The sequence below is a fragment of the Lepus europaeus genome, chromosome 13, assembly GCF_033115175.1.
Source record: "Lepus europaeus isolate LE1 chromosome 13, mLepTim1.pri, whole genome shotgun sequence".
Taxonomy (NCBI): domain Eukaryota; kingdom Metazoa; phylum Chordata; class Mammalia; order Lagomorpha; family Leporidae; genus Lepus; species Lepus europaeus.
In genome coordinates, this window is record NC_084839.1 from 39891221 (window position 1) to 39903618 (window position 12398).

General features: G+C 41.4%; 1 protein-coding gene across 1 annotated transcript in view; it reads right to left on the bottom strand.

Annotated features, from left to right (window-relative positions):
* The window catches only part of THADA (THADA armadillo repeat containing), a 375245-nt gene that overhangs the window by 310781 nt on the left and 52066 nt on the right, over positions 1-12398 (bottom strand). Inside the window, exons 20-21 of the mRNA XM_062209349.1 lie at positions 7799-7957; positions 4355-4512 (exon numbers count right to left, since the gene is read on the bottom strand). Coding sequence (XP_062065333.1) covers positions 4355-4512; positions 7799-7957 — 317 coding nt within the window. The remainder of the gene's footprint in view (positions 1-4354; positions 4513-7798; positions 7958-12398) is intronic.

Genomic DNA, 12398 nt, shown 5'->3' on the forward strand with positions numbered 1-12398 from the left:
AAGCCCAAAGAGTTTTAAATCCATACATACAGGTATGACATTCTGACAAAGAGCATGCGCAATTAAGTTCTTGGGCTCTGTAGCCGACAGTACTGAGTAGCAGGACCAACTCCATTACCTTATTAATGCAAACTAATGGAGCAGCACAGTCCCCTCATCTGGGAAAGGGAGATCAAACTAGAACCTGCTTCACAGGATTACTATGAGAAGTGAGTGCATACAAGTATTTAGCAGAGTACTTGGAATGGAAAAGCAACCAAAAAATGTCCACTTTTGTTTTTATTATACAGTAGTAAGATTTAATCCTTAAGCCTTAATTTAAAATCTGACTCTAAGAGACAGTCACATCTTAAAATCTTGAGCATGTCAACAGTCAGGAGTTTCTATTTCTACTTAGGTTAAATGGGACATTTTACAAAAGTTCATACTCTAATAAGATCATCAATGTTTTAAACTGTGTGCTCTTTACTAGTTATTTCTTATTAACACTTGGGATTTTTTTTCAAAGTCCAAACATTGTTCTCCTTCATTATAAAAATAAAGGTCAGTTTCCAGGTTTGCAGACATCATTATACCAGAATGTTTATTCTTTGCTTTCTAACAAATTCTTAACCATGAGACATTTTAACTGCTGCTTTTTAGTCTAGTGTTTCCTAAAAATGTATTTCTGTCTCTTGTATCCCCATTCCATTTCTAAGTACTTTGAGGCCAGAGAACCAAATGTTATACTTCTTTATGTTCCCACAATACCTTTGCAGTAAGACAGTCAATAAAGAGCTAACTAAATGATGGGGTTTCATACTCAACTTCATTTCAAAGCTTAACAACGGTAACATCCAGTCAGTACAAGCCAATGTACTTATTCATAATTTCTAAACACTAAAGTTTGACAAAAGAATATATAAAAGGCAATTCTTAAGACTTATGAATGCTAATAAATGTACATTCCATTTGTAGTCCAGGACAGTAAATCTAAAACAGTAACAAAAGACACTGAGGGAATGTAGCAACTCAGCACTGAGCATGACACAAATGGCAACAGAATCCAAAGAGAGAGCTGAAGAAAGAGTCTAATTTGCAATGGTTAGCGACTATTTTTATTCATGGGATTTTCATGGCAATAAATAGTAAGAGGGGCAAATAAGGTACGAAAAGATCTACTTCTTCGGAATATTTAAGAAGAAAATACAAATATAAGTTGATACTCTAGGTACAGGAAGTTGGTTTAAAAACATCACTACACATGAGGTATCAAATACTCCATGGAAAAGAGGCCAAGAAAACGTTATGAAGCAAAAGCTCTACATCAGCAAAACATCAAGGGTGAAAGTGAGACACACACCAAGTAGTCGGGAAGTTGTGAGATAAGGGAGTGTGCACCGCTCACTCGAGGGTCTGGACTTCCACCTCTCACAGCTGGTTTTATCTCTGCCTCTTGCACAGGGACACAGGGACGTTATGAAAGAACCTTTCGTTATGTGATTACAGTGCAGGCGGAAAATCAGACATGCCTCTGAATGAACACATTTTCCTCGTGGAGAAGCCAGTGAGAGCATGCTGCTTGACAAGCAGTGCTCAGGGAAACAGAACCTTTGCTAGAAAGTTCAACAGTAAGTTGTCTTCCTGTCTTGCTGCTTGCAAAAATTTGCCTGGGCATTGAAAACACAGGGAAAATTCAATTTAAAGAAAAATGAAGTGGGTAGCTCAGAACAAAGGCAGCAGTGTGCCATGTCAGAACACAGGCTGGGAAGCTGAACTGGGTTCCTGTCCCAGAGCTGCCACAAACCAGCCTTGTCATCTCAAGCAAACCAGCTAAATCCAGAAGCCTCGCTTGCCTCTTGTCCAAGGCAGCTGGGTAATCTCTGCAACCCTTCCTGCTCTAACAGTTTGTGAGGACAGCACTGAAAACCCAGAATCATAAACCAGCACCAGTCCTCTTCACACAGCCAACAGAAATCCTCAAATTACAGTCTCATTTGGTCGGCCTGCTGGTATTCTATTCAAGTACACTGGACTTAGTGGCCATCCAGTTAACAAAGGCCATAAAGCCAGGAAGGCCTTAAAGGAACTGGGGTACTAAAGAAATCTCCCTTTCCTTCTATTACAATCTTCTGTTCCACTGGAATGGTATTGCTTCTTCAAGAACAAAGGGTGAATGAAAGGGAACATCAGGCTGAATACCAGTTTTTCAGGCTTTGAGAAACAGCTTCCTTCACCCACTAAGAGGAAAGCAGATCAGGTATTAGTTGGTCCCCAAGTAACAAGAAATCAAGGTCTATATTTTCTCCCATAACTAGAACAGAATTCTGTCAGGAAGCCACTTCCCTGCCTCTCCAGGTCTGTGGCAGTCACAGTCACTGAAGATGTTGACTCCCACACTGTCGGTTTTGCCACTGGGCACAGCTGACGGTAACCAGAGCTGCCAGGGTGACTGTGCCCTTGGAAGGAAGCAGTGTACCTTATGTGTGGCTCAGCCAGCCCAATGTAAATTATATTCTTCTCAATCACTTATATTTTTAATTCTTAAAAAAAGGAAATAAATACATGGGAGTATTTTTAATTTAAAGGAATTTTGTGGCATAAAATCTATGTTTAAAAGTAGACACCCTTTTGAAACTGTAAATAACACTAATTTCTTGCTGACTTTGGATATTCATTGACTACATCCTCCAAAACTAAGGCATTCCTTTAGTTAAAGTTGACAAGATCAGGAACAAAGTTTCCCACAGAGGGCAGAGTTTCAGTGTTAGAACACGGCCATCATATATTTTGACCCTTCATTCAGTCATTAATTTCTTTATTCACCTATGTATGTGAAGTTGGCATACAACGGTGCCATAGAACACTGACAATCCCATCACAGTGGGAAAGATGTTTTAAAGAAAAACGATCAAGACTACTTCTTACTCAAGCAGTCACCAGAAGCATCCTATGGTTTATAAGTTTTTTGTTACTGTTATGTTCAGTTTATTGTATTTTTACAAATGCACCTTTGATCTTACATTGATTTCTAATTTTAACACAGCTATTCCACATAAATTCATAAGATCTGGGGACTACGTAAAAGATGTCAAAGCAAAATGATTTTCAGATAAAGCTTTCAAGTCTTTCTCGGTTACAGTAAAAATAAAACATGTTTCTCTTAATTTGTTTTTAAACACTACCCAGCAAACCCAAAAATCAAGAGATTTTAATTTGTCCTTGGGGAGAGAAGGTGAGAAGTCCAGGGGCACTAGCACATGTTTACTTCGTAGCAAGATGGCAACCATCAGCAAGCAATCACTGATCATGGTTGGACTCCTTGGCAAAGATGCTGGCACCAGCACTCCGACCAGTCACCAGCAATGACTCTGAGTAATGCTCTGGCCACTAATGTCTATCATATTTGGAAAAGAACACAATGATGCCCGCAGTGCACTGCTGCCTGTGCCTGTCTCCATCTCAGGCTCTTGCAACATCACAAGCCCAGCTGCTAGCCAGATGGAAGCACATGAGCCACAGAGTGTGAGAATAAAAATATTAGCATTATTTCCATGCAACCAGTCATGTGGTTATTATAGAAGTAATCAGTATTAGCATACTACAATATTTGTTTTGTTCTTGAATGTTGTAACACCCTAGGGAAAAAATTATCTTTATTTGAAAAAGGTTAAAAATGAAAGTACATGTTACATATCTTTTGCTGGAAAACTGTGGGAAATGGATTTGCTGAAACCATATGGAAAGGAAGAAGGAATCAATTAAAAACAGAAATCTAATAAATCTAAAATATTTCCAAATGAAATGCTTGTGGTAAGCTAATTTCTTGTAAACACTGCACTCAAGTCAGTTGAACAGTCCCAGATGGTGAATCAACTTTGTGGTCTTAAAATAAAAGTCAGCCAAAAACACCAAAGTGACTACAACTTTATCATCGATATAGTGGGAAACATGAGATCCATAATCAACCAGTATGTTACTTGTTACTCCTTTGCAAAATGTAAGTGATTTGTGGAGTTTTACTACATAGAAATTTTCAGCTAAAATTTAAGTTAAAATATATGTTAAATGGAGAAATAAAAATTTAAGTGATAGTACTGCAGTTAAAAGTAAGGTAAAATCTACAGTTACTTAAATAAAAATGTTTCTTAAAATACCATAGTTTTGAAATGTATTACAAAGTCTAGTATACTAAATTATCATGAACTTTCTTCAACTGGTATCTATAAAATCTATAATCTAGAAATCTACGATCTCTGTAAGATTTTATTCAAGAAAAATTCAAACTCTTTTTATAAAGATGCATTATAAATAAAAGGTTGTGATTTATGCTTTGACCAGAAATTTTGTGTAGCTGAGCAAACATCTACCTTACCTGCTCCACTGTTAATAATCCATCAGAAGATTCTGGCACAGATTGTATGGGCAGAAATTGGCACAGAGTGCCTAAAAGTAAAGCAACTTCCTTCATACTTCTCCAACAACATACCAGGACCATCTGAGCAGTTACATCACATGTTTTTACTTCTTTACCTTAAAACAATAATAATAATGATAACCTATTGCAACACTAGACACTCTTGATTACTCACACCCCAGTTTTCTTAGAACAAGCTTATTCATAATTTCCCCAAGAATAACCTGCTTGAACAAACAGATTGTCACATGTTAAATTTATTCAGGAGAAATAAGCCAACAATTGATGAGTACGGGCTAAGAGGAGGAATCACACTATCTTTTTAATTATTTAAAAATAAATTTAAAAATAAAATACAATATTGTTTTAAAACCTTTATCTAGGGGTTGGCACTGTGGTGTAGCCTGCAGTGCCGGCATCCCATATGGGCGCCTATTTGAGTCCTGGCTGCTCCATTTCCGATCCGGCTCTCTGCTGTGGCCTGGGAAAGCAGTGGAAGGTGGCCCAAGTCCTTGGGCTCCTGCACCTGTGTGGAAGACCCGGCGAAAGCTCCTGGCTTCGGATCAGGGTGGCTCCAGCCATTGCCGCCATCTGGGGAGTAAGCCAGCAGATGGAAGACCCTGCTCTCTGCCTCTGCCTCTCTGTAATTTTTAGAAATTAATAAAATAAACTCTCTCTGCCTTTCTATCACTCATAAAGTATTATATGGATGACTATAATAAAAATTTTTCTAATTTATTTTGCTGAGGATAGCTACTATAGCAGTAAAGGTGCAGAACTTTTTTTTAATGACTCCTTAACACTTCGTTTTTGGTTTTATTCATTTAATTGAAAGAGGGAGAGAGTACCCATGTGCTAGATCATTCTCCAAATGTCTGCAATAGCAAGGGTTGAATCCAGAGGCCAGGAACTTAATCCAGGTTTCCCACATGGGAGGCAGGAATCCATTTACTTGAGCCATCATCTCTGCTCCCATGGTTTCATTAGCAGAATGCTGCAGTCACCAACTAGAGCTGCTTATCAAACAGGTTCCCCAGAGTGAGAGGTAGGTGCCTTAACTATGAACTAAGCAACCACTCTCAGGATAGAAATTTTAAGATCAAAGAAAACAATAATTTTCTTTCAAGACAAAATTAAAACCCCTTGTCAATAAACTATAATTACCCCTATGTACTGTCTTATTCTAGTATTAAGAGTATTTTAGTATTCATGTTTAAAAGGGGGAGGGGGGGCAGCGCTGTGGTTAAAGCCCAGGCCTGAAGTGCCGGCATCCCATATGGGCACCAGTTCTGGTCCCAGCTGCTCCTCTTCTGATCCAGCTCTCTGCTATGGCCTGGGAAAGCAGTGGAAGATGGCCCAAGTGCCTGGGCCCCTGCACCCACATGGGAGACCCTGAGGAAGCTCCTGGTTCCTGGCTTCAGATATGCTCAGCTCTAGTCGTTGCAGCCACCTGGGGAGTGAACCAGCAGATGGAAGACCTCTTTCTCTCTCTCTCTCACTGTCTAAATCTGCCTGTCAAAAAAAAAAAAAAAGACAAACTGCTAAATTTTTTCAAACTAAGTTAAAAAGGCAAGTTAACAAATGACATTTACAGTGTAATCTTGTATCTCTCCCTCTTCTCTGTAACTCTTTCAAATAAATCAATCTCAAAAAAAGAGAGAAAAGAAATGGGATTGGGGAGGAAATGAAAAGGGACTGTATATTTATCTCTGTGTTTTTTGAAGCTATTACATTAAGCATATATCTATGCTACTTTGTATAATTAAAAAATCACAAGAACTTTATATAAAGCAATATCCCCATCTAGTGGAGAATGTAGAATATGTAATAAATTACCTTAAATGACTGCTTCGGACTTTTTACAGCACTGCAGAAACTCAAAAATAATGCCAAAACAAGCTGTAAGAATGCAAATTCTAGAAGCATGGTACAACCAAGCAGGTCACATTTTGCTGAGTAATAAGGTGTGGTTCCTTTAAAAGGCTGCCTGACTTTAAGAACTCACACAGCAGACAATGAACCACACCACTGGGAGAGACTGCTGCCCAACCCAGGTTCAGCATACATCATTCCTCTTACATCATCTGACTTGTAATAGTAGGTTTTAGCACTCAAAGCCTTTTGTTCTGTTTTGTTGTTTTAAAGATTTATTTATTTATTTGAAAGTCAGAGTTACACAGAAAGAGAAGGAATGGCAGAGAGAGAGAGTGGTCTTCCATCCGCTGGTTCACTCCCCAGATGGCCACAACGGCCGGAGCTGCACTGATCCAAAGCCAGAAGCCCAGAAGCTTCTTCTGTGTCTCCCACGCAAGTGCAGGGGCCCGAGGACTTGGGCCATCTGCCATTGCTTTCCAAGGCCTTAGCAGAGAGCTGGATCAGAAGTGAACAGCCAGGACTTGAACCAGCAAAAGGCTTTTGTTAAAACAGCTTCATTTTCTGGTAAAAGCCCAAAAGGGGCAGGTGTTTGAGCATCAGTTAAGTTACTGCTTGGAACACCCATATCAAGCATCTGGTTTAAGTCCCAACTACTCTGCTTCTCATCCAGCTTCCAGCTAATGTGCACCCTGGGAGGTAGCACATGATGGTTCAAATAGTTAGGTCCCTGTGACCCACATTGGAGACTGATTTCCAGGCTCCTGGTTTTGGATCGATCCAACTCTGTCTGTTACGGGCATTTGGAGAGTGAACCAGCAGTTTGAAGATCTCTGCCTCTCTCTTTCTGCTTTTCAGATAAAATGGGGGTGAGGGAGGAATCTGACAAATTCATTCCTAAGATCAAATAATTACCAAAACCAAGTTTTAAAACCCTTTATTGTGGCATGTATTTAATCAACCAGTTAACACGCTGGTTAAATTGCTCAAATTGGAGAGTCTAGGTTTAATTCCAGCTCTGGATCCTGATCTCAGATTCCTGCTAATACAGACCCTAAGAGGCACTAGTGATAGCTCAAGCAATTAGGTTTCTCCCAGCCACAATGGAGACTTGGATTAAGTTCCCAGCTCTTAGTTTTATTTGTTACTTAAACTCTGATTAAAACCTATGTTACGGCCGGCGCCGTGGCTCAACAGGCTAATCCTCCGCCTTGCGGCGCTGGCACACCGGGTTCTAGTCCCGGTCGGGGCACCGATCCTGTCCCAGTTGCCCCTCTTCCAGGCCAGCTCTCTGCTGTGGCCAGGGAGTGCAGTGGAGGATGGCCCAAGTTCTTGGGCCCTGCACCCCATGGGAGACCAGGAGAAGCACCTGGCTCCTGCCATCGGATCAGCGCGGTGCGCCGGCCGCAGCACGCTACCGCGGCGGCCATTGGAGGGTGAACCAACGGCAAAAGGAAGACCTTTCTCTCTGTCTCTCTCTCACTGTCCACTCTGCCTGTCAAAAAAAAAAAAAACCTATGTTACTGTTACCTTTGACTTCTGCGGAAGTATCAAGAGTCAACACACTGACAGTCAAGTCCTCCAAGTTAAAGTTATCACATTCTTTCAGTATTTTGGCTTGGTTGAAGTAATCATTAGTATCTCGTGGTTGAATCTCATTCAAAATCATCTGTAAGCGGCTTGCTGACTCTGAGGGAGAGAGACGAGAGCACATGAAACTCCAGCTCCAAATCACATGAAATACCCTTAGGTGTACTTGCCCTCAAAAATGCTATAATTTTTAAGACTTGACAATCAGCACTGTTTGAAGGGATTCACAGGGTGAATAACATGAAAATTATTTATATGGTGCTTACTCTGGTGAAGGAAGTGCAATAAACATTCAGAGGTTATTTCTCTATCTACAACATCAAGGCTTAAAGACAGAAAGGCAAAAAGAGATTTTAAAAAGTCAACAACAGGCCAGTGCTGCGGCTCAATAGGTTAATCCTCCGCCTACGGCACTGGCACACTGGGTTCTAGTCCCGGTTGGGGCGCCGGATTCTGTCCCGGTTGCCCCTCTTCCAGGCCAGCTCTCTGCTATGGTCCAGGAGTGCAGTGGAGGATGGCCCAAGTGCTTGGGCCCTGCACCTGCATGGGAGACCAGGAGAAGCACCTGGCTCCTGGCTTCAGATCAGCGCAGTGCGCCGGCCGCGGCAGCCATTGGGGGGTGAACCAACGGCAAAGGAAGACCTTTCTCTCTTTCTTTCTTTCTCTCCTTCTCTCTCTCTCACTGTCCACTCTGCCTGTCAAAAAAAAAAAAAAAAAAAAAAAAAGTCAACAACAAAAGCAAACTTAACAGCCCAGAAATAACATAAAGATGTCTCTTTGAAATGTATGACTTAATAGACTGCTTCCTCACTATGATTTACAGTTCTAGTTCATTGAACTTCACTCACCGGATGAGGAACTGTAAGTTCCAGCAGTACACAACTTTGTTCACTGCTAAGATGCAGCGCTAGAACAATAGCTCACAGCAGAGGTTCAGTAATATGGGTTAAAAAATGAATGGATGGGGGTCAGCACTGTGGCATAGTAGGTTAAGCCTCTGCCTACGGCACCGGTGCTTCACCCATATGGACAAGCCAGCTCTCTGTTTACACCAGGGAAAGCAGTGGAAGATGGCCTAAATGCTTGAGCCCCAGCATCCACATGGAGACCCTGAAGAACCTCCTGCCTCCTGGCTTTGGATCTGCCCAGCTCTGGCCATTGCAGCCATTTGGGGTGTGAACCAACAGAAGGAAGACCTTTCTGTCTCTCCCTCTCACTGTCTAACTCTACCTGTCAAAAAAAACCACAAAAAACAAAAAACAAACAAACAAAAAAAAAAACTGAGCATCGTCTTTCTTTTCCAGTGAAACAAAATTTAAAAATAAACTGGAATAAAATTACAATAGAGAACATCAATTCCAAATAAGATCCTACAGATTCTGCTGATTTTCTCATTGAGTGGCAGGGCTCAAGTCATCATTAGGAGAGAATTTTATTTTTAAGTTTCATTAAAAGTGTCCATTAACCATCACAATTAAACATGCTAAAGAAGCAGCCAAGCTGTCAAAATGCTCACTTAACCCATCGAAACACCTCAAATCCACCCTCTGCTGACCTTTTCCTTTTTTAAAAACAAGGAAAAGCAAGCAGATGCAAGTTGGTAAATGCCAAGTGTCCGTAGTCACATCGAGAAACAGTGCGATTCTCTGACCCAATATACAGAGAAAGGAGGTAATAGCTAGAATTCTATGCTCTACTACACAGGGGCCTAATACTATCCAGCACCCAGCAGAGTGAAGGAAGCAGGGTCAGGTTTTCTTTTTTTTCCACAGAGCGCAGGGCGGGTTGATTTTGTAAGGTATTTGTCAAGGCAAGAAGGGATACAAACGAATTTGGAAAAGAAAAGGGTAGATTCTTTTCCCACTGTATTCTACTTAAGGTATTTTCCCCACAATAAGGTAAGAACCGTGGTGTAGAGAAGACAGGCAGACTGAGCACAAGAGCAAAAAAATAAAATAAAAATAAGATGGCAACTTTCTCTCAGGGACTGGAAAAAATTTAAAAAAAAAAAGTTGAACTATATCAGTGTGTTCTCCTTCATCTTCCCATCCTTCCCCTCCATCATCTTCTTCACCTTCATCCTCACTCCGTCTTCAATGTCTTCCAGTCCTCCTCCTCCTCCATCATAATCATCTTATTCTCCTTCCCCTACTCATCATTAGTATCAGGAACCAAGTAGTACCGTACTGGATTCAGCCAAATATCATCTTTGATGAGCTCTAATTCATTTCACCTGCAGCAGAATGGTCAGGAGACCATGTAGAGCTCTCTGGTTCCTCACACTTCCTCTTCCTGCTGGCTTTGATCTGCATCTGACTTGAACGTTTTGTCAAATCATTTCTAGATTTCCATCTGATGTTAGCAGACTTTAAAGATGGATCATCACTCATTCAGATGAAATTCTTTGGAGAGAATCTTATTTTCAAAGTAAAGATTTTGATCAAAATAAAAATTTATTCTATAACCTAATTTAATATCTTCAAATTCTGTCACTTCAACTATAGTCAGATAATGCCAGGCTCCCATTTTCAAACAAAATAACAACAGGTAATCATCTGATATCAGTTAACAAGTGAAAGAACAGATATTTGTTATATATCTATTATTTCTACTAATATTTTAGACACCACGGGAATAACTCAAAGTGCTATCAAGTTCATTCAACCAAAATCTTTAGTTTATTTGTTGCCTCCCTGAAATTTTGTCACCCAGAAGCTCAACAGCCATGAAAAGCAACATTTAGCCCAAAAACAAACCAACAAAGCCAAGATGAAAAAAGAGGAGAGGATGGAATAAAATTCTGAGAACCTATCCATCCATTTTATGGTTCTCAAGGGATTTTTTTTTTTTTTCAAGGAATTCAGAATACAGGGCAGATAACATGGGAAAGAGCAACAAAAAAGAAAAGATCTAAAAGAAAAAGCGGGATTAAGGAAAAGCCTGTGGCCTTGGTCTAACGCCAAGGAATATTTTAAAACTTTTCGGCCGGCGCCGTGGCTTAACAGGCTAATCCTCCGCCTTGCAGCACCAGCACACCAGGTTCTAGTCCCAGTCGGGGTGCCGGATTCTGTCCCGGTTGCCCCTCTTCCAGGCCAGCTCTCTGCTGTGGCCCGGGAAGGCAGTGGAGGATGGCCCAAGTCCTTGGGCCCTGCACCCGCATGGGAGACCAGGAGAAGCACCTGGCTCCTGGCTTCGGATCAGCGAGATGCGCCGGCCGCAGCGGCCATTGGAGGGTGAACCAATGGCAAATGGGAAGACCTTTCTCTGTCTCTCTCTCTCTCACTATCCACTCTGCCTGTCAAAAAAAAAAAAAAAAAGCCGGCGCCGCGGCTCACTAGGCTAATCCTCCGCCTTATGGCGCCGGCACACCGGGTTCTAGTCCTGGTTGGGGCACCGATCCTGTCCTGGTTGCCCCTCTTCCAGGCCAGCTCTCTGCTGTGGCCCGGGAGTGCAGTGGAGGATGGCCCAAGTCCTTGGGCCCTGCACCCCATGGGAGACCAGGAGAAGCACCTGGCTCCTGCCATCGGATCAGCGCGGTGCACCGGCCGCAGCGCACCTACCGCGGCAGCCATTGGAGGGTGAACCAACGGCAAAAGGAAGACCTTTCTCTCTGTCTCTCTCTCACTGTCCACTCTGCCTGTCTAAAAATAAAAAATAAAAAATAAAATAAAAATTAAAAAAAAAAAACTTTTCAATAACAAACCAAATTTTAGCACATTATTCTACAGGCTCTACCCATTATAGAAATAGTCACGATTTCTCATTGGGCATATACTGCTGCTTGCCTGAGCCACATATCAATTCTAAGATCACATGTTCCTTATTCCCTTCCACTGTTTAAGTCAGAAAACTAAAAGATCAAAATTTCATACTTAGACTAACACCAACCAACATAAACAACTCTGCTTCTCAATATCATGAATTATCAGCATCTTCCAATTTGTTTTTAGTAAAGAATAAAACCTAACATTTCCTGTGGAAAACATACAACTCAAGATTACCTTAACTATCAGCCCCCAGTATTTCAAGGTATGGAACAGCACGTGTCTATGAAATATTCCATATGTTCTAATAAAAGTTTCCCATTTGCACTCCAAAATGCATTTACAAACTCTACTTCTATACCAAATGTAAAGTCATTGCTCTCTGTATGTTCAAAGGAGCACCGCCAGTCCCTCTGGCCTATTACAGTGCAGGCACACACCACCCAGGCCGTCCAGCACTGAGCTCAGCTCCTGTCCTGTCAAGGATGTGTTCCTTCACCCATGTGTTCATCACCAACATTTAACACAGATCCACCTTTAGCAGGCACTGTGCAATAAGCAGAAAGAACACAGATGAGATCCCTGCACATTACAATCGTGTGGCAGAAAGCTCCTTGGAAGAGCAGAAGATCCTACAGGATCTGCAGGGAGGTCACTAAAGTACTCCAAATGGGGGAAGGGACAGTAGAGTGGGGGGAGGCAGAAAGGTTCCATATGGATTATGTTTAACATCATGAATTAGAAAACACTACTTTGGATCATAACAAGAAGAAAAT